A 19323-nucleotide genomic window follows, 5' to 3' on the forward strand; every position below is an offset into this window, starting at 1 on the left:
ATATACAATAACAAATAAATGCAAAAGTATTATAATATTTTATTTTTATCTTTTAACACAAATGTTCTTTTATTTATATTTTGAGTTATCATTTATGTTGTTTTAAAAGTTATTTTATCAAAGAAAAAAAAACTAAAAACTATATATAGTATTAATTAAAATTTTATATTATTTTTCTACCTACCAAACTGATAAATTATGAATTTCAACTAAATGATGGGTCAGAATTTAGAAATATGAATGATTACAAAGATAGGTCGTATTATGGTTCGGAGAGGACGTGCAAGACGTGAAGGCTACTTAACATTTTCCTACGTTGGTAATGGTTATATTAAAATAACAAAACTATTAAGCGAATGTGTTTTTTTTTTGCTCCCGACTTTATCGCGGAACAGAGAACACAGAGAGACTTGCAATAATAATTCTAACAACATTAATTTTTTTTCTTTTTTTTTCTCAAACTCTTTTTTTTCCCCAGATTTCTAAAAATTTCAGGCTCGTTGATTTTATTTTTCCCCTAACATTATTCAAACTTTTGAGAATATACGGATCCTTCCTTTGAGGGTTTTCTGAAACATTCACTCTCTCCATCATCGTCATTTTCTTGGATTGATTTCAATGGCAGAATCGAGGTAACCAATCATAATGTTTTGATTCTTGAAGATTTTTCACAATCTTGATATGATCTGGAATATGTTCTGTTGTTTCAAAACTCGCTTTTTTCTCTAAACAAACGAAATTTTAGATTCTAAAACATGGGAAACATATGCATGTTGATGATATACATTTTCATATGTTTTCAACAGATAAAGACATTGACAGAAACAGAACCGAAACAGAACAAGAAGACAAAACCCGTGTTGGCAAAAGATCTGAAGATATGTTCTGTTGCAGTGGTGCGGATGAGGAACCCGCCGGCCCGCCCGCAAACCAGTATGCAGCCCCTCCTAACAAAGCCGGGAATCCCAATTTTGGCGGTGAGTTCCCTAATTTTCCTCACCCGTTCGTTGACATACATTTTTATGTTCTGAGTTTAACAACACGAACATTTGCGTTTTGCGTTTCTGCGTGTGTGTGAAATAGGTGGGAATAGAGGGGAACCGAGGAATCCAAACGCAGCGAGACCAGGAGCTCCAGCAAAGGTTTTGCCCATAGAGATCCCTTCTGTTGCATTGGATGAGTTGAACAGAATGGCGGGTAACTTCGGCAACAAGGCACTCATCGGTGAAGGTTCTTATGGACGTGTTTTCTGCGGCAAGTTTAAGGGAGAAGCTGTTGCTATTAAGAAGCTTGATGCTAGCTCTTCTGAAGAACCCGACTCCGATTTCACCTCACAGGTACACTTACAAACTTATCGTTCATATACCATTAGGCTAAAATGTTAAAAGCATATACCAATGTGTTCCCTATTAGGTTAAAACTATTTTGTTCTCTATCTGTTTAGATCAAACTAATGGTATTTGCTAATCTAACTTCTATTTAAAATGGCAAGTTATCGGTGGTATCTCGGCTCAAAAACGACCACTTTGTGGAGTTGCTAGGGTACTGCTTGGAGGCAAATAACCGCATTCTCATCTACCAGTTTGCAACCAAAGGTTCTTTACACGATGTATTACATGGTACGTAATTTCAACTTTCACAACTCATATAGTATAGTGAATCGTATGTGATATATACATGGATCAATCGAATCTTTAGGGCGAAAGGGTGTGCAAGGGGCTGAGCCAGGACCAGTGCTGAATTGGAACCAAAGGGTGAAGATCGCATATGGAGCAGCTAAAGGGCTTGAGTTCCTTCACGAGAAGGTCCAGCCACCAATAGTCCATAGGGACGTGAGGTCGAGCAATGTCTTGTTGTTTGATGACTTTGTGGCCAAAATGGCTGATTTCAACTTGACCAACGCTTCCTCCGATACTGCGGCTAGGCTTCACTCTACTCGTGTTTTGGGAACGTTTGGCTATCACGCTCCAGAGTATTATACCATAAACCAATCAATTCATTTGTTTAAAACGTAACAATCGGATGGTTCTTGATAACGTAAGAGTTTTATTGTCTTAGGTATGCAATGACAGGACAAATAACGCAGAAGAGTGATGTGTATAGTTTTGGTGTTGTGCTATTGGAGCTCTTGACAGGAAGAAAACCCGTAGATCATACCATGCCTAAAGGTCAACAAAGTCTTGTTACTTGGGTACGTACACATATTAACGTATATAATATATATGTTCGAAGGACTCCATATTTATCCTTATTAAGCCCTCTTACTTTTGTCTTCTTGTTATATAGGCAACTCCAAGATTAAGTGAAGACAAAGTGAAACAATGTATAGATCCGAAACTTAACAATGACTTCCCTCCCAAAGCAGTCGCCAAGGTCCGTTCTATATTTCTTTTGATATATATACATAAAACGTTGTCATTATTGGTGTTCGATGATTGGTTTTATGACTTATAGACCTTTAACTTTTATTAAGCATGAAATACCTAGTTATCCTAGAGATCGATCGGTTTTTGTAGCTTTCATGGTAACCAAATGTCCGAGTGCATTTAGGTATTAGTTATGCGTCTCATATTGAAAGCTAGTGACATTGCAATCTTGAGTTGAGGACATAGGATATATGATCGTTTTGGTTTAATTAGTTTTGTAATAATGAATTTTCTTCGTGGGTGGTCGAACAGTTGGCAGCGGTGGCGGCCTTGTGTGTTCAGTACGAGGCAGATTTTCGACCAAACATGACCATCGTTGTCAAGGCACTTCAGCCTCTTCTTAATTCTAAGCCGGCTGGTCCTGATTCTACTTCCTAAATAACCAATTCACCATTACTCTTCCTTTTAATCTTGTTGTTGTTGTTTGGTATGGCTATTTTTTTTCTCTCTGTTCTATTCGAATTATTATGATTATTGGTTATAAGATGTTGTTATTTTATTGAATGTAACTAATAATTTTTCATTGGTTTAAAACCCCTTTCGTTCTTGGTTGTTGTATCTAAAAGCCTTAAATCGAACTTTAAATCAAAACTCTCACTTTTTGAGGAGTCAATGCAAGAAATGGTTGTGAGATTTTAAAATTCGAGAAAAATGTTTGCTTTTCTATTCATTAACTTTTACAAAACTATATAATTTATGTGAGAGATTATTTTAAAGTATGATCCATTAAAGTTTTTTTTTTTTTTAAGATTACTACACTTGTCAATAAAAGTTTATTTATATAGACTTATGTAGATTGGATACCTCTAATCCGTTGACCTAGTTTTGGATAATTACTTAAAATATACATAGAAAATGGTCATATATATATAAAGATAATCAGATTCTATATTTAAGAATGAGTATATTTTTTTTAGAATAATAGGTTTACTATATTGTGGGATAGAGAACAAGATGTCAATGTCGGTAATTAACTTTACAATTATTAGTATCTGATTATAATATCAGAAATTAAGGTATCTTAAATACGTTTAACCATTTTTTGTAAAGAGAGACAAATGTCATAAATTGCATCTTTCTTTTATTCGTTTTATCTTATTCCCCAATCTTTCTTTTTGGTTTGCCAAATGTACACATCTCAATTCTTGTGGGAGTCATCTTTCCATTTTTCCTTTTTCTTTTGATTCAGTTACCAACACTGGAAACTTCTTTTTACCACTCTGCATATCAAAAATTTCAACAAAAAAAAATACTTTTATCTTCTTTCTTTATATATATCAAAATTGTAATTTTTAGTAATATTTTATAAGTTTCAATCGTGTTATATATATCTCAGAATCATGAATAAAAACAACACAATGACGACATCCACAGTTCCACACATTGACCCACTAGTTCACTAAACAAGTAAACCCATATGAAGCTAAACAAACCACATTCACCACAACTCTTTTTTTTAACTCACCACCACAACTTTATATTTTAAAAAATATAGAAAGAAAAAAATGATTTTATTTATTTATTATAATTGGGGGGAAAAAAATAAGAAAATGAGAGAGACACATTGGGATTTTTTTTGGTTAAAAAATATTAAATACCGTCATTAAAATTGTAATAAAAATGGATAGATTTATATCACTTTTTACCAGAATGTAAAGAAAGTAAATAACAGTAAAGCACATTTTAGGTTTTTATTTTTTTCTAACTTTTTTTATTTATTTAATAAAAATAACAAACCCGTCTCGTCCTCCTCCTCTATTGATACCCAAGCCAGCAGCAGTAATATATATAACTCAGCTGCGAATCTCGTCGTCATCGCCCCGACGAACCCTCCTGTTTCGCTTCTCTTTCCCAATCCCAATCCCAAATTCAATTTCTTTGATTCGATTCCTTCGTTTCAGGATTCTTATTTTGACGTAATCCGGGTTTTTATTTTTTTAAATTCGGATTATCCATTTTACTTACAGATCTCGATCGAACGCTTATTTCCCGATTCGATTTTGGATTCATTTCGTTGTCACGGATTCGAGAAGAATTCAATCGGAACGGAGTCGCTTTTTTTTTTTTTTTCTAATTTCCCTGAGGTTTTAAGTTTTCGCGTGTGAGAGGAGAAAAGGATTAATGGAATCATTTGGTTGATGAACAAAGATAAGTGTAAAACGATGCCGGGTTTAGCACAGAGAAATGAGCATTACTCTTCTGGGTTTTGGTCTGACGATGTCGATGGAGTTAGCTACGATCAGTTGCAAAAGGTACTTCTTCTTCTTCTTCTTCCGATTCGATTCTCTGATTTTTTTTTTGTTCTTACGTTGAATTTTATCCCAGATTGGATCGTTTCCTTCTTCGTCCGTGTCTTTTGCTTCATGATTTGTTTTAGGTTACTTTTGATTGATTTGCTTGATTCAGCCTTAGGTGGTTTTGATTATTGGATCTTAGTTTATAGGTTTACTCTGGTCGCAGGACAAATCCGAAATCGTGGTTTTGTATGCGTTCACGTTTTCTTGTGATTTACTATACTCGAAACACCATTTTTATATGAACTTACGTGTTACAGTTCTGGAGTGAGCTGACGCCGAAAGCTAGGGAGGAGCTTCTTAGGATTGATAAGCAGGTTTTGTTTGAGCAAGCTCGCAAGAACATGTGCTGTTCCAGATGCCACCGCCTGCTGAAGGAAGGTTTCTCGCAGATTGTTGCAAGTGGGAGGGCCGCTCAACGGAAAGTATTAAAAGATCAAACCGATGGTAAATCAGCCGCCAGTAAGAGATATACGGTTGCGTACCAGAACCCTGCTATTCATCGCTGGGGAGGTCTCAGCACTACACGTGAGGGATCTCTCACACTTCAAGACTGCTTTTTGTATGCAAAATCTTTCAAAGGGCTTCAAACTGTAAGTTTCATCAATGGTTTTCCCTGTACTTGGTTTGGTTGGTCCAGTTTTACCTAAACTAATCTATTAGCTCTAGCAGGTGTTTGAAAGTGCCCGTGCTCGAGAGAGGGAACGTGAGTTGCTTTATCCCGATGCTTGTGGTGGCGGAGGTCGGGTTTGGCTAAGTCAAGGGATTGCTGGTTATGGTAAAGGTCATGGAACTAGAGAAACATGTGCTTTGCATACCACCAGGCTCTCTTGTGATACATTAGTGGATTTTTGGTCTGCACTTGAAGAGGAAAGTCGATTGTCACTTTTGAGAATGAAAGAAGAGGATTTCGTGGAAAGACTAAATGACAGGTTTGTTTATTTGCTGATTCAAAATTCTTGGATGTTCTGTCACACGTTCAGTTAAAAAAGTATTTCGATATGATCCTGACCATATTTTAAGTTAGATAATGATTAGGGATTCAGTATTTTCGACTTTGGGTTGTGCCTATCAAGTCATTGTATGCATTACTTAGCTGTTATGTTCTCCTTCTCTTCTTTTCGTTGTCTTGTGACTTCTTTTCCTTTCCTTAATAACATGTTGACCTTTCAAACTACAGATTCAACTGCAAAAAGTTTTGTAGAGACTGCAGAAAAAATGTTAATCGGGAATTTAAAGAACTTAAGGAGCTTAAACGAATGCAGAGAGAGCCAAGATGTACCGAATGGTTTTGTGTTGCCGATACAGCCTTTCAGTATCAGGTCTTTTATCTTTCTTAATCATTTCCTCTTACTTTGTAGATTCCTTTATCCTATACTACAAGAGCTTTGATTTTAAAGAGTAAATTTATCAATATATCTGGGAGAGGCTTATATTGGAAGGTAGAATCAGAAGTGTAATTGCATTTTCTCAGGTGGACGTTGATTCTGTCCGAGCAGATTGGAGTCAATATTTTACAGAGAATGCTGGATATCATCAATTCGAGTGGGCTATTGGAACTGGAGAAGGTGAATCTGATATCCTCGAGTTCAAATATGTCGGCAACGATCGGAGTGCCCAAGTCAAGGGCATAGATCTTCGTGGATTACACGAATGTTACATTACTCTTAGAGCATTTAAAAAAAATGGCCGCTCCTCCGAGATATCCGTCAAAGCCCATGCATTGAGAGGCCAACAATGCGTTCACTCCAGGCTTGTGGTTGGGGATGGCTTTGTTTCAATTAAAAGAGGGGAATGCATTCGAATGTTTTTTGAGCATGCTGAAGAGGCTGAGGAAGAAGAGGTAACTGAAGATTCATAAGCTTTGCGGCACAAAGCCTTCAAATATTTACAACTTTGCAGATATGATATCCCCTTGTTAAAATAATTATCATTGTGTTTCCAATGATTTATAAGGATGAAGTCATGATAGACAAAGATGGGAATGAGCTTGATGGTGAGTGCTTGCGTCCACAAAAGCATGCTAAGAGTCCAGAACTTGCTCGAGAGTTTCTTCTAGATGCTGCAACGGTTATTTTCAAGGAGCAGGTTTGTTTTAGCTTCCTCTTAGTACACTTTCCATTCATTGTTATTTTGTGCTGTACTTAGGTGTATTCATTTTTATCTTTGCGTGATAATATCTTAGGTTGAAAAGGCATTTAGGGAAGGTACAGCCCGTCAAAATGCACACAGTATATTTGTCTGCCTTTCATCAAAACTATTAGAGCAACGTGTTCATATTGCCTGCAAGGAAATTGTCACCTTGGAGAAGCAGGTTTGTTTGTTCGCGGCCATTTAGACAATCTACGCAATTTAACAACACACTTACGCTTTTATCTGTCCCACAACTCCATCATCTCAACATTTGCAGGAAAAACTTCTAGAGGAAGAAGAGAAAGAGAAGCGTGAAGAAGAGGAGCGAAAAGAAAGGAAACGAATTAAAGAAAGGGAGAAAAAACTTCGTAGAAAGGAGAGGTTGAAGGAAAAAGAACGAGAAAAAGAGCAGAAGAATCCAAAATTTAGTGATAAAGCAATACTGCCAAATATGTCGAGGGAAGAAGAAGGTTCTCCAAATCTTGATGAAGAAAATAACAAAACTATAAGTTGCGAGGAGTCAGGAGTTGAAAATGGAGATGTAGATTTGTCTTCACCTGGATCTCTTGATGATCAAGATGGAGAGTGTTTGGATGGTTGCACTTCTCCAAGAGCTGAAACCCACTATTGTGATAGCACTGATAGGGAGATTATAGATCGTGAAGATGTAAACGGGTGCTTTACGCAAGAAAATCCAAGATCTGTTCATCAGACAGCAAGATTCTGGAAAGAGGTTCAGCCTGATCATTCTTTGAGGTGGTCAGAAAAAAGCAGATATACAGAGAATGATTCTTTTGTCAGTAGTTCTGAGGCAAGGTACTGTAATGATAGATCAGAAATGTCTTCACGACACTTCAATGGGTCAGATAAAAATTTGAGAGTGAAAGCTTCGAAGTCTGGTGGTAGCCCAAATAGCATTAGGTCTCATGAGGAGTTCCAATGTTCAGACGACAGGACTGGTGAGAGATATGGTTACCATTCTTGCAGTTGCAAACCCATTAATGGTTACCGGGAAAAGGTAGATTCTAATATATCTGCAACCAGAGGCATGCGAGAACCCACAGCAATCTTCAAACCAGACTCTGATCTGGATATCTCCAAGCTGAACCGAGCCAGTAGGTATACGCAGTCAAATAATCGACGAGAGATAAGAAGCAAAATGAGAAACAGTCAAAACGCTTCTATGATGGACCCAGTAAATGTGAGAAAAGTATTGGACTCCGTGGAGCTGAAGCATCCACGAAACAGCTCAAACTCTGACATATCTTTACTTGCATGTTCAACATTTAAGTCAGAAGAGACTGAAGATGTTAGCACCGTTGTGAAGTCAGCTGACATAGTGTCTCTATGCAAGGCTACAGATAAGTTGGGTAATGGGAATTTTAGTAGTTCAACCGAGGAAGACAAGAAGATGGAAGTTCACATAATACAGAAGATTGATGACCTGTACTCAAAAGATCCTATGATGAGTAGAACCTCCAGTTCAGACAATTGCTCTTCATGTCCCAGTGAAGGAGATAGCAATATAGCTTCTTCAAACAACGGAAACAGTGAATCATCCTCAATGTCTGATTCCGAAGATGCCAGTCCGCAATCTGAAGGAAGGGAGAATATAGTGGATATTCGGAACGGTATGCCTGACTGTCACGAGAAGATGGCAGAGAAAGTGACAGAGAAGAGTATTGATGAAAGAGACGTTTTAAGGATTAAGAATATGTCCAACCTTCCAGCTGACAACAAGGAAAGCAAATTAGCAGGAACTCCTTTTATGGTTCCCAGCCAAAACATGGAAAATATGGTACCAAGTGTTAATACTGGTTCCTACTTGCCCCAGCCACAAAACATGATGTATCCCCAAATGCTTAACCAGAGTATACCATTGTCATCAGTCTTCCAGACTCCTTCAACAATGGGCTACTATCATCAAGCTCCAGTCTCATGGTCTGCAGCTCCAGCCAACGGATTAATGCAATATCCTCATCCTAACCATTATGTATACACTGCTCCTCTTGGATACAGTCTGAATGGAGAGTCCCCTCTATGCGTGCAGTACGGGAGCCCATTGAACCATTCAGCAGCCCCTTTCTTCAACTCCGGGCCAGTTCCAGTTTTCCATCCGTTTGCTGAAACCACCACAATGAACACTGTGGACCAAGCTCAAACTCTTGAGCCATCAGAGCACAGTTATCTGAAGGAAGCAGATGAGAGGAAATTAAAAGAAATGCCTGTGATGAAAACTCCAAGGAGCGGAGGTCTACAAACTGATGGTGAGGAAAACTTCTCCTTATTCCACTTTGGTGGCCCGGTTGCTCTATCAACAAGAAGTAAGTCGAATCCTGCTCATTCAAAAGATGGAATTTTAGGGGATTTCTCGTTGCAGTTCTCAGGAGATCATGTCTTTGGTGATCCTAACGGCAATAGTAAGAAGGAGAAAGAGAACATAGTTGGTGAAGAGTACAACTTGTTTGAGACAAGTAACAGATTGAGGTTTTCTATCTTCTAAAAGTTTTTATACAATATCTTGGATTGTTTTGGCGTCATGGAGAACGCAGTAAAATACCTTTGGTTGTTTTATTTCATGTAAAGATCTCTGCATATTTCAAAGGTTTTGTTTTACTCAAGAAAGAATAATTCTCCATTGTTGGGTGTACTTTTCATCACAACACAAACAAACAGGCAACAAAAAAATATTTTATATAGATCTCATACAAAAGATGATTTATGATGATGGTCTCTTTGACATAATCTATTGTTTGGAGGATTTCAGAACAGCGAGATAAAGTCCTTGCTCATCAACAAACTGGGTTAGCTCAAATGAATGCTTCTTAGCAACATCCCTCAATGTGGAATCATCAGGTAAATCAGAGACGACCACATCTGAAAACTCTTTCCTTTGCTGCTCCAAGCCTTGTCTACCTTGCGGGTGACTGATTACTACTCGTGCAGCTGATCCAAGAATTAGACCGGAATGTGTTAGAAACTAAGACCCCAAACAATTGTTAGCCAAAGATACAAAGAGAGAGAGAGAGTGAAGAAAGGTCAAAACATTGTACCTGAGGAACAACGTTGAGAGAGTGTCTTGAACAGCTCGTCGAGGTCGAAAGGCAAAGCTGGAAGAAAGTAAAGAAACACAGCGTCTAATGGAGACCATTTCTCAGGGACATAGATCATTTCCCCTTGCCAACATTTGACTTTGTCGTACTTCTCTTTGACACAGGCTAACGTGAAAAGAGAGTCATGGACTATAAGCAAGAGCTGAGTAGGTGAAGATTCCACCAGACGATCAACGAAGGCCTCTGAGCTAATTGAAACCAAAACCCTCGAGGATTCTGATATTTCTCCAGCTTTTATGATCTTTTCGATCTTCTCGGTATGTTCAGTGGAGTCTGTTTCCATAGATTCGAGAAAAGACCAATCTTTCTCATGGAAATCGACTACTGAGACTGTTCCTTCTGGTGGGGAAGTTGAAGAAGAAACACAAAACGCTTTGTAACCAGAGACATTAGACTGTGAAAACGAAACATGTTTAGGAGTAAAGAAGTGACTTTGAAGACGAGTTAGCTTCTTTGGTTGCAAAGAGACAAGACGCGAAGAATCAAAAGCAAACAGAGAAGGTAAAAGGGCAGACGAAGAAGAAGATGGAAACGAAAGGGAGTACATTGATAAAACTACAGTTTCTGTACTAAATCGAGGAGAAGAAGATAGCAGCCAGAATTTTGTAGGGCATCATCTCGAATGAATTTGGGGGAAGACGATGACGATGACGTAGTTGTGTCTATTTGGGCCGTAATAAAAAAGCCCATTAGGCCCATTATTAATTAGTTGCGTAAAGAAGGCTTTAGTTATGGATGGGCGTGGCAACACGGCGGAGAACATTCTCGGAGAGACGGTGATCGGAGAAGAGAGAGAGGGAGGATGGGAACGAGAGAAGTATACGAAGAGAAGCTTCGACGTGGGAATCTTGATTATGATCCGACTATGAATCCTGGTCTGGGTTCAGCTCGATGTCCTCGTTGCCTTTCTCTCTTAAACCCTAATTCAGTGAGTTTGTTGCCTAGTTTTTTTTCCAGTGTTTTTGTGGTTTTTTGAGTTAAGAGGGTATGAGAATATGTTTCTTTGTGGAAAAAACATTTCTCAGGAGAAAGGAGAGTGGATGGTTACTCCAGTTTTGCACGATGCTGCTGCAGTGGTCAGTTTTAGCATTCCCCCATATCTCATTCATCTCTTTTGGAATTCTCTTTAGTGGTTGTTTTAGCTGTTTTCTGTGAAAAAAATGTCTTCTTTATTTCTTTAACTGAGCAATATGAGCTGATTGGTGTTATGCAATTGGGTTTTGTGTGGACAATCAGCTGAATTTTAGATGTAATTAGGTTGAGAATGAGAATTTTCATTCTATCTTAGGCGATTGCGTTGTGATTATTGATTTCTTCTGCTGGCCATGTAAAGGTTTAACCTTTTTTCACATTGACTTGTGAGATGGTTTTTTCTAGGTTAGTGTTAATTTGGTCTATTGCGCTGTCTGATTGATCAGTATTGTGTTTAAGCTTTTTCACTGGAAATTATTTGTCTTGGCTGTTGGGTGCAGAGCATCATATTCTCTAATTTTTTTTCAGTTCACCGATATTTTTCATTCACATTGTTGGGTTTTGACTTTTCTTTTTAGTATTGTTTGGTTGGGAATACCATGAGTCCATGACCTTTTGGATAGCATGGAAATTGATTTTTATGATTGAGCATTTAGTTGTACTACTCTGTTTCTAACTAGGTATCTCCTGTGCTATATAGGCTGGTTCTGGTATTGGTGGATTGCTTAGTGCCGTCCATGCTTTCAATACAGGTATCACATGATTCTCATGTCGTCATATATATATCATTTCTACAGTGGATCTTATCTCTTTGGTCTTTCAGGGATCCCCTATCTTCAAAATCGGTTTCCAGGGTCAAAGCGGCTCTCTTTTCTTGTGGGGGTATGTATTTTTATCTTGCCTTGTCTTCTAGTTTTGAAATTCTGCCTGTTTCTTCTTGTCTGTTGACAGAACCTCGTATGAATTTTCATTCCTTTTCCTTATAGGTTCCATTGCTGCTAGTATATTCAGGTGTTGGAGCTGCGTTTGGAGGTATCATGATCTTCTTTGGCTCACTCGCTTCTCTTGTGCCTAAATATTTATTGTTTATATATCCTGCATTAGTGATTAAATGTCTTTTTGTCCTGAATTTTTGTGCAATGGCCTTCAGAACTTGTGTGTTTGAACTTACAGTATGTTGTTCGTTTAGAAACTTTTGTAGTTTTAGCTTTTTAATGCAAGAAATTGTATGAGCCATGATCATTTTTTTCACTAGTGTCTGGTTAGAATACGAATTAAGGTGTGCCGCACAGTGTAGAGTTGCAAATTTAACCCTTAGGTGAATTACTTGCATTAATTATGTAAACCATCAAGAGGATTGATTTTCCTCTATCTGTTTAAAACGCACAAATGCCAGGTGGTAGTAGGTATTTAGTAGCTTCTTGCACGTATGCTTTTGTTTTAGGTATATGCCTATCTGTTTTCTTTCAAGAAAGCACCTGAACTTTTGTTTTTGTATAATATCTGGTAGGTTATGCACTTCCGAAGTTTGCACAGCTGACAGTCACCTCGTATTATGCATCTTCAAGTGCTTCACATTATGGAATTTCTATGCTCACCCGCCGTATCGAAGAAGCTCATCTCTCTCGAACTCAAAAAGAAGAGGTAAATTGAAGTCATGCACAGATATAAACGAAAATCTTTTCCACTCCTCTGGCTAAAGCAGCTTATTTCAGGATCTCTTCTTCTATTTGGTTTTCTTTTCAAGTCACATTCTTGAGAACCACATCTATAATGTTAATTCTTCAACATAGTTATACCAAATATAATGTCTTTTAGTTCCTCTCCATCTTCACGTTTTGGTTTTGTTTGCCATCTTCAAAACTGCTTCTATACCCTGTACATTGCTACTAATGCCATGGTATTTGATTCTTAACGGTGTTGTATAAAGATACTCTTATCATCTATACAATATCATCCTGGTCATATTTTACAAGCAGTCATGAACCATGTCTTCTCAGTAGCTACCTTTGCATATGAATACAACTTTTGATTTGTTTTCCTGAATCCTGACATAAGATCATCTGAGATTCCGAGTGATCAACAGTGCAAGCCAAGTAGTTATTGAAAATTAGTGGTATAAGAAATCATAGTCCCAAGGATTAACCACATGGTCTATACTCTATAGGGTAGGTGGAATTTTATGTAGATTTTTTTGGTCACCAAAATAAGACCATTTTGGCAGGTTGCAGTGTTGTGTAAAACAGATTGAGTTGAGTTTTTATTTCTTAAGGGGTTTGAGATGTGTACTGTTCGAACTATCATCCTCAAGTTGCAACTTTCCTAGGGTTGTGGGCCGATGTTCCTTAAATTCCACTAGTCCTTTTACATATCTTATATAAAAGGAAAAAAAAAACAGGAGAGCAGAGAAAGTGGTCCTAAGGTTATATAATGTGTATGCTCTTCACACGTCTTTATTATGTGCTTCTTTTATCATGTTGTTCATCACATGCTTCCTTCTCCATTGCATTAACTAGTGGGGTCCTTTTATAGCTGCTCTTGATGTTAACTCTTTGACAGCATTCATTCACTGAGTATCCTTAAATTTTCCATAATTTGATAAAAGCATCACGTAATTCTCAGAGGTACTGTGCTCTCTGGTTTAATCTCTGCAGTTTTGTATCATCCAAACAACTGTTCCCATGAGGGCTGATATGTCTTTTCTTCTGCCTTTGGTGTTTTTGTTCCCATGTGATGATATACATCCTTATTGCAAAAACTTGTTCCAAAACCATCCATAAGACTTGTCTAGAAAAATCCTTATCTCTCCTCCTTTTGATTGACAGGCTGAGTTTGCACCGTTTGGTCCTTCCCCGTAAAATAGACAGCGACTGTCCTGTTCCGCGACTAAAAAGACTTAAGGTCAGAAATTTTGCAATGTCACTTTCTGCAACCTGTTATCACAATAATTTGCTTAAGACTTGTTTGAAAGCTTTAGGATAATTGGTGGTATCATAAGAACGTACCTCTTGCGTTACGTTAGTTACACATTAGCAAATATGCTACAACTACAATGTTTCAGGACATAAATAACTTGAGAACAAAAGTACTTCTTCTGCTGTTCAATCTCAGTACTTGTAAACTGCATTACCTGTAAGAGTATCCAAAGTTGTTCTTTTGGAATTATCACTCTTGATAGAGTAAGTGTAGCTGTCGTTTAACTTTTATATATCGGTTAGCCTTGATATGAAACGTACCACAGCTGGTAATTCTAAAGTAAATAGGCGTTATGTATCTGTAACCATCACGAGTTTTTGCCAAAAGATCCGTATTGTGGTATGGTTATAGTACTGTGAGGCAATGCCACATATATTTGTGACTGAAGTCTTGCCAAAACTAGAAAAGTCAAGCTTTTGAATTTTCTTTGTCTATGCAAAAGTCGTAGAGCTATATATGGTTGTCTTTAATGTTTGATTAGTGTAACCCATTGAAGGTCAGATGTTAGGTACGAGGATTGATATCATTGCTTCTTCTCAGATAGAAGAAGATTAATAATTTGTTGATTCTTGTAGGCCTTGGGCATATAGACTTCATTCAAAGGCTGTTCTATGGAGGCAATAAGAAGAAACATGGTCATGTGCCGCTGATTCTAACTACTTTTTTTTTTTTTAAAGTCCATTTTGTATTGATGATCAGAGTATATGGGTAGAGAAATGAACAAGTAAATATGGTATACAGCTTGTTAGTTGATGATTCTCTTTGAATTGCCCAAAAAAAGGTTTGAAAAGAAACTAAAGAAGAAAGCTTTTGAGGAAAAGCTTTAGCTTTAGGTTCTGTGTGTTGAGAAAGATGTGAAAGCTCTCTTTGGCTAACTCTACATTTGTAATCATGGACCACTTTCACTTCTCAACTCTCTCCCTCTCTCTCTCTCTCTCACTCCTTTTGTCTTGTCCATTGTCTTCAGTGATCCCCACAGTCACCGAATCATCATCAACATCTGCATTTACCCATCCTTGAGCTTTCTTCGTTGCCTCTTGATTCGGTAAAAGATCGTTTAATTAGACAGAGACCTTAAAGCATTTGCATCTAAAGAGGCTTCTTGGGTTTTTAATGGTTAAGATACACAATTTTGACTTAAGATTTCTCTCGACTGCAACAACAGAGAGAAAGTACGTACGTGTGTGACTTCCATGGCTCTTAATTAATGTTCCTCTTTCTCTGAAAGATATAGAATCTTGAATCCGTAACAGAACACAGAAATGAACAGATGAAAACAAACAAAAAGTGAATAATTGTACCATTCACACACACGTGAGAGGAAAATGGATGAACATATATCTTACTAATTAACCAAAATATTATTCCTTTATTAATAGTACAAACGCATTAGAATGTGAAAACCTCATAAAGGTTCAAGATCTACACACCATGCCGGTTCTTGTTTTTTGTTTTCTCGTCTCATCACGGCTATAAGTTAAAAAAAAGAAGAAGAAGAAAAATGTCAAAGATGGAGATCGAGACTCACATGATCTTGTACATTGGGTTTCATCAATCTGTACGGCCAGTTAGGCTCCTTAGTCGTCTCTTGCTCATGCGTCCTAAACACTGAAGCTGGTGAAGTTGAGTAAACGCCATGATGAATAGTGTTTGCTGACGTGGAAGGCGGTACACGCCACAAACCTAATGGACTTCCGTTTATTGTCGGTGGGATATTTGAAGAAGGAGGAGGAGGAAGAGTAGTTCTTGAATAATACGACGATGTTTGATGTCCTCCTCCACCGTAGTATCTAGGTTCCGACGTCCACGAGGGATAGTGACGGTGGTGGTGGCTGTTGAGGAAGCCGTAGACGTGGTGGGGGTCAGGCTGATGATGATGGTGAAGGTATGATGTCATGGAACCGCGTTTGGCGTGTTGACGTTCGCGTTTGTGAGCGTTTTGATGTCCACCTAGGGCTTGAGAAGTAGGGAAGTTTCTGAAGCAGTAGTGACACTCGAATCTCCTGTTGTTGTTGTTGTTGTTGTTGTCTTTGTCCTTGTCTTTGTCTCTGTCTTTCTCCTTGTCCTTGTCCTTTTCCTTGTCCTTGATATTCTCAGAGCTCTCATCGTTCTTGGTAGACGTTTGATCAGAAGAATCTGCAGATATGTTCTCGGAGTTATCTCCGACGAGCTCTTGGCCGAAGAGACGGATAATGGCTGCTTTTTCTTTGGGCGGAGTACGGCGGATGAAAGGAAGCTGCGAGAAAGATTCAACGTTGACGTTCATGAAATCGTGAGTTTCTCTTCGTCCATTGGTTTCTTCCATGGAAGATAGAAAAAAGAGAGAGAGAGAGAAGAATGAGTGAGTTTGAGACGAATGAGGTTGACAGTTTGAGAGACAGAAAGACAAGAGATGAGGTTTTGCATTAATTTAAAGAGGTTCCCAAATTCTTTTTTAAGGTAAATAATTGTTACTTAACCAGCGCATATATGGCCGCATGCGTATATAAGTATTTTTACGTTTATCCACACCTTTAGTAAGACTAAGAGTGATCCACATTTCACTTGCCAAAAGAATAAATATACAACTTAATATTTTTACTGTCATATACAAGCGAGTGATCTCCCCATCAACCAAATCTCATACTAATTTCAAAAAAAAAATCAAGCATTTGTTATTTAAAAAAAAACTTTATTTCCAAGAACAAACATACACATTGTATGTTTTATCTCTGTCTTTTCTAACCATATTCAGGACTTCATACAATATTAAAAAAAAAAAAGATAGAACACTTAAGCTTAACCATTTTAGTTATTCGAATAAATTTCAGTAACTTTTATCTAAGTTGATGAAGATTTTCATGTGCAAATTTATAAGGAGAGACTACAACATAAATGTAAATATATATAGTTAACTTCTCTATCAATTTCTAGACTAAACTTAATAAAACCTTAAAATGGTTTACTACAATGCATTTTTAAATAAACCTAAAGTTATTGTTGACAAATTAACCTAAATTAGGTTATGGAAGCATACGACACGTCGGTACGGGGAAATGGACATGTATAGTCCTATGATTACAATGTATCTTGTGTTTAAGTTGTAGCTTACTATGATGGTTAATATGTACCGTGTCACGGTAGGTGCGATAAATTAATATAGTAAAATGGCCGGATGCATAAATATATAGGGAGACCTCTAATCTATATCCACTTCCCCTATCTAAAGCTCCCAAAGTTTCACACACATACATATATGTATATACATGCATCCATCTCTTCAAAAATCAAACCACAACAATTCTCTTTTCAAAGTTATCTCCTTTTTTGTTAGTTGTTTCTTAAAAGTGATTCCTGCAAATGTTGAAACTAAGACAAAAAGCTTACCGAATTGATCGTAAGCAGATGAAATGGGGCCATGGTGAGTAATGAGATGTACTAAAAAGAGTGAGAGTTTGTAGGTGAGAGATCATTAGCAAGGTGAAGTTAGGTGTGTACTCTTTTACATATATCATGGACCTATTTTGTTATTATGTCTACGTATAAGTACATGAATTTTACTACTAATAGAGGGAAAAAGAGAAAGACCTAATATTAAAAGAGAGCTCTTCTCTCTCAAGGACCATATTTTTAGTCTCTTGGATGTTTTGTCTCTCTGATGCAAGGATGATCTTACAGAGAGAGAGAGAGAGAAGGAGAGAGAGGTGGTCCATGTACATGATCATTGAATGATGCTAATAATTAACTAGTTGATGTCATCAGCAGATAATCAAACATATTAAAAGATTGAACCATTGTTTTTGTAGAGATCACATCATCTCCTTATGTGATATATTGATACTTATCAACTCGATCATCCGGCAAGCTTTGATCCACGTCTGATTTATGAACTATATATTCCCTTTATGTTTACCATCAACACACTATATTTGAATACTTTTGCAAGAATATTTCAATTTTAAATCCCATTGTTTTTGATAATTTTCCCTGATTCTCTTTTTTTTTTTTTGCCCCCAAGGCATATATGAATTGCTAATGTGTTTTGAATTGAGTAAATATAATATCAACTGGGCCGAGCAACATAATAAATCAAGTAAAAAGGATAGCTTCTAGAAAATAAATATATGATATTTGGTATGTCATACAAAGAAGAATGATAATTTAACCAAACCCCATTCCATGCATGCAGCTCCACTATACCATGGAGAGATCCTCAATTTAAATATCTAATAAACTTACTGAAAATTGCTATGAAATAGTATATTTGATTTACAAATGGTTGGACGAAAAATCATCATTAACCCAAAGTATGACGTTAAATTAGTTGTTAGTAAAGGCTTGTTCTTCACCAAAAATGACTAAATATTTGAATTTAAAACCAAATTTATGAAAATATATGATTTAATATATTTGTTATAGATCAATGCTGATTGCTGACTATGCTGTTGCTGTAAGTAGTATTCAATGTTTTCATATAATACTTATCGAATCGTCTCTCAGTTGTTGTTCTATATACTCCAATATGGATCATCCATTTGTGAATAGATAGAACTATTCCTTTTTTTTTGGTCAACAGATAAACTATTCTCTTGTAAAATAGAAAGAATAACGTCATTTATAATTCTAGAAAATTATAAATTAAATATTGTAAGCGATTTTTATTATTTTCCAAAAATTTTCAGCAGGATTCCCATAAATTAAGATCGATCTAAGTTGTTTTAGTTACTTTCTTTCCTTGCTTATTATATACATGAGTAATCAAAACTTATTGTAAGAAAGGAAATAAATTCAACTATGGTAATAATGTCCACGCGAATGCTGGTCCCAAAGTACATTAATTTATATACATAATTTTGCAGATTTTGGACTTCACATGACGAGTCCACATCTCTTTTATTTTCCCACAAACAATCACATTAGTGTAAACCTGTTTAAACCTAACATGCGATTTAAATTGAAAATTATCAGAGAGCGTTCAGAAATTATGAAATCAAGCTTTTAATACATAATATGTTAATAATTTTTTTTGAGTATTTTCTGATATTTAAGTAAACTATATAAATGAAAATTATTGAGAATGTTTAGTATTGAACTTACTACAACCAAAATTTTTTCAAATCTCTTAGATCTTACTAGTCTTCTTTAGTTAGACAACAATTAGAGATAGTTTTTTTTTTTTTTTTTTTTTGTCATAGTCTCTATGTTCTTAGATCGAAATCTATATGTTGTCTAAACCTGAGTCCTAATCAGTGTCTATCTACCTTTTTTTTTTTTTTTGTCATAATATACTATTTTAAAAAATCTTGTGAAAAAGAAAATTTTCAAAAAAAACAAACAAACATGTACATACAGTAGATAAAGTACTCTCATATAGTAAATGTATATCTAAAAAATGGTTACAAAAAGAAAAGATGAAACAAATCTACAAAA

The 19323-nt window shown here is 36.6% G+C and overlaps 5 protein-coding genes across 7 annotated transcripts; 3 read left to right on the forward strand and 2 right to left on the reverse strand.

Annotated features, from left to right (window-relative positions):
- The first annotated feature begins 358 nt into the window (after window positions 1-358).
- On the forward strand, window positions 359-2960 carry LOC104785179 (protein CYTOSOLIC ABA RECEPTOR KINASE 4). The gene is made up of 8 exons (XM_010510335.2): window positions 359-632; window positions 807-977; window positions 1084-1337; window positions 1493-1619; window positions 1699-1972; window positions 2059-2191; window positions 2287-2373; window positions 2679-2960. The coding sequence occupies exons 2-8, from the start codon at window positions 881-883 to the stop codon at window positions 2802-2804; spliced, it is 1098 nt and encodes a 365-aa protein (XP_010508637.1). The 5' UTR covers window positions 359-632; window positions 807-880; the 3' UTR covers window positions 2805-2960.
- A 1110-nt stretch (window positions 2961-4070) lies between these two features.
- Window positions 4071-9491, forward strand: LOC104785181 (uncharacterized). The gene is made up of 8 exons (XM_087451948.1): window positions 4071-4678; window positions 4981-5313; window positions 5393-5652; window positions 5901-6042; window positions 6195-6563; window positions 6677-6808; window positions 6906-7034; window positions 7131-9491. Exons 1-8 carry the CDS (start codon window positions 4565-4567, stop codon window positions 9354-9356), a joined length of 3705 nt encoding a protein of 1234 aa, XP_087308074.1. The 5' UTR covers window positions 4071-4564; the 3' UTR covers window positions 9357-9491.
- On the reverse strand, window positions 9451-10586 carry LOC104785180 (uncharacterized). The gene is made up of 2 exons (XM_010510336.3): window positions 9907-10586; window positions 9451-9799 (listed from the first exon to the last, which is right to left on the reverse strand). Exons 1-2 carry the CDS (start codon window positions 10511-10513, stop codon window positions 9600-9602), a joined length of 807 nt encoding a protein of 268 aa, XP_010508638.1. The 5' UTR covers window positions 10514-10586; the 3' UTR covers window positions 9451-9599.
- Window positions 10587-10659: 73 nt separating this feature from the next.
- LOC104785182 (uncharacterized) lies at window positions 10660-14827 on the forward strand. Its single transcript, XM_010510339.3, has 8 exons — window positions 10660-10894; window positions 10992-11042; window positions 11639-11690; window positions 11762-11820; window positions 11925-11970; window positions 12449-12582; window positions 13764-13839; window positions 14490-14827. The coding sequence occupies exons 1-7, from the start codon at window positions 10769-10771 to the stop codon at window positions 13794-13796; spliced, it is 501 nt and encodes a 166-aa protein (XP_010508641.1). The 5' UTR covers window positions 10660-10768; the 3' UTR covers window positions 13797-13839; window positions 14490-14827.
- LOC104785184 (zinc finger protein 8-like) lies at window positions 14620-16485 on the reverse strand. 3 transcript variants are annotated; one of them, XM_087451950.1, is made up of 3 exons: window positions 15443-16304; window positions 15095-15135; window positions 14620-14950 (listed from the first exon to the last, which is right to left on the reverse strand). In XM_087451950.1, the coding sequence occupies exons 1-2, from the start codon at window positions 16217-16219 to the stop codon at window positions 15115-15117; spliced, it is 798 nt and encodes a 265-aa protein (XP_087308076.1). In that variant the 5' UTR covers window positions 16220-16304; the 3' UTR covers window positions 14620-14950; window positions 15095-15114. The 3 variants fall into 3 exon arrangements, with proteins under 3 accessions (XP_087308076.1, XP_087308075.1, XP_010508644.2); XM_087451949.1 differs by having other exon boundaries at window positions 15095-15151; XM_010510342.3 differs by lacking the exons at window positions 14620-14950; window positions 15095-15135 and having other exon boundaries at window positions 15241-16485.
- Between the last annotated feature and the right edge of the window lie 2838 nt (window positions 16486-19323).

The sequence above is a fragment of the Camelina sativa genome, chromosome 5 (assembly GCF_030686135.1).
Source record: "Camelina sativa cultivar CO46 ecotype springtype chromosome 5, ASM3068613v1".
NCBI lineage: Eukaryota > Viridiplantae > Streptophyta > Magnoliopsida > Brassicales > Brassicaceae > Camelina > Camelina sativa.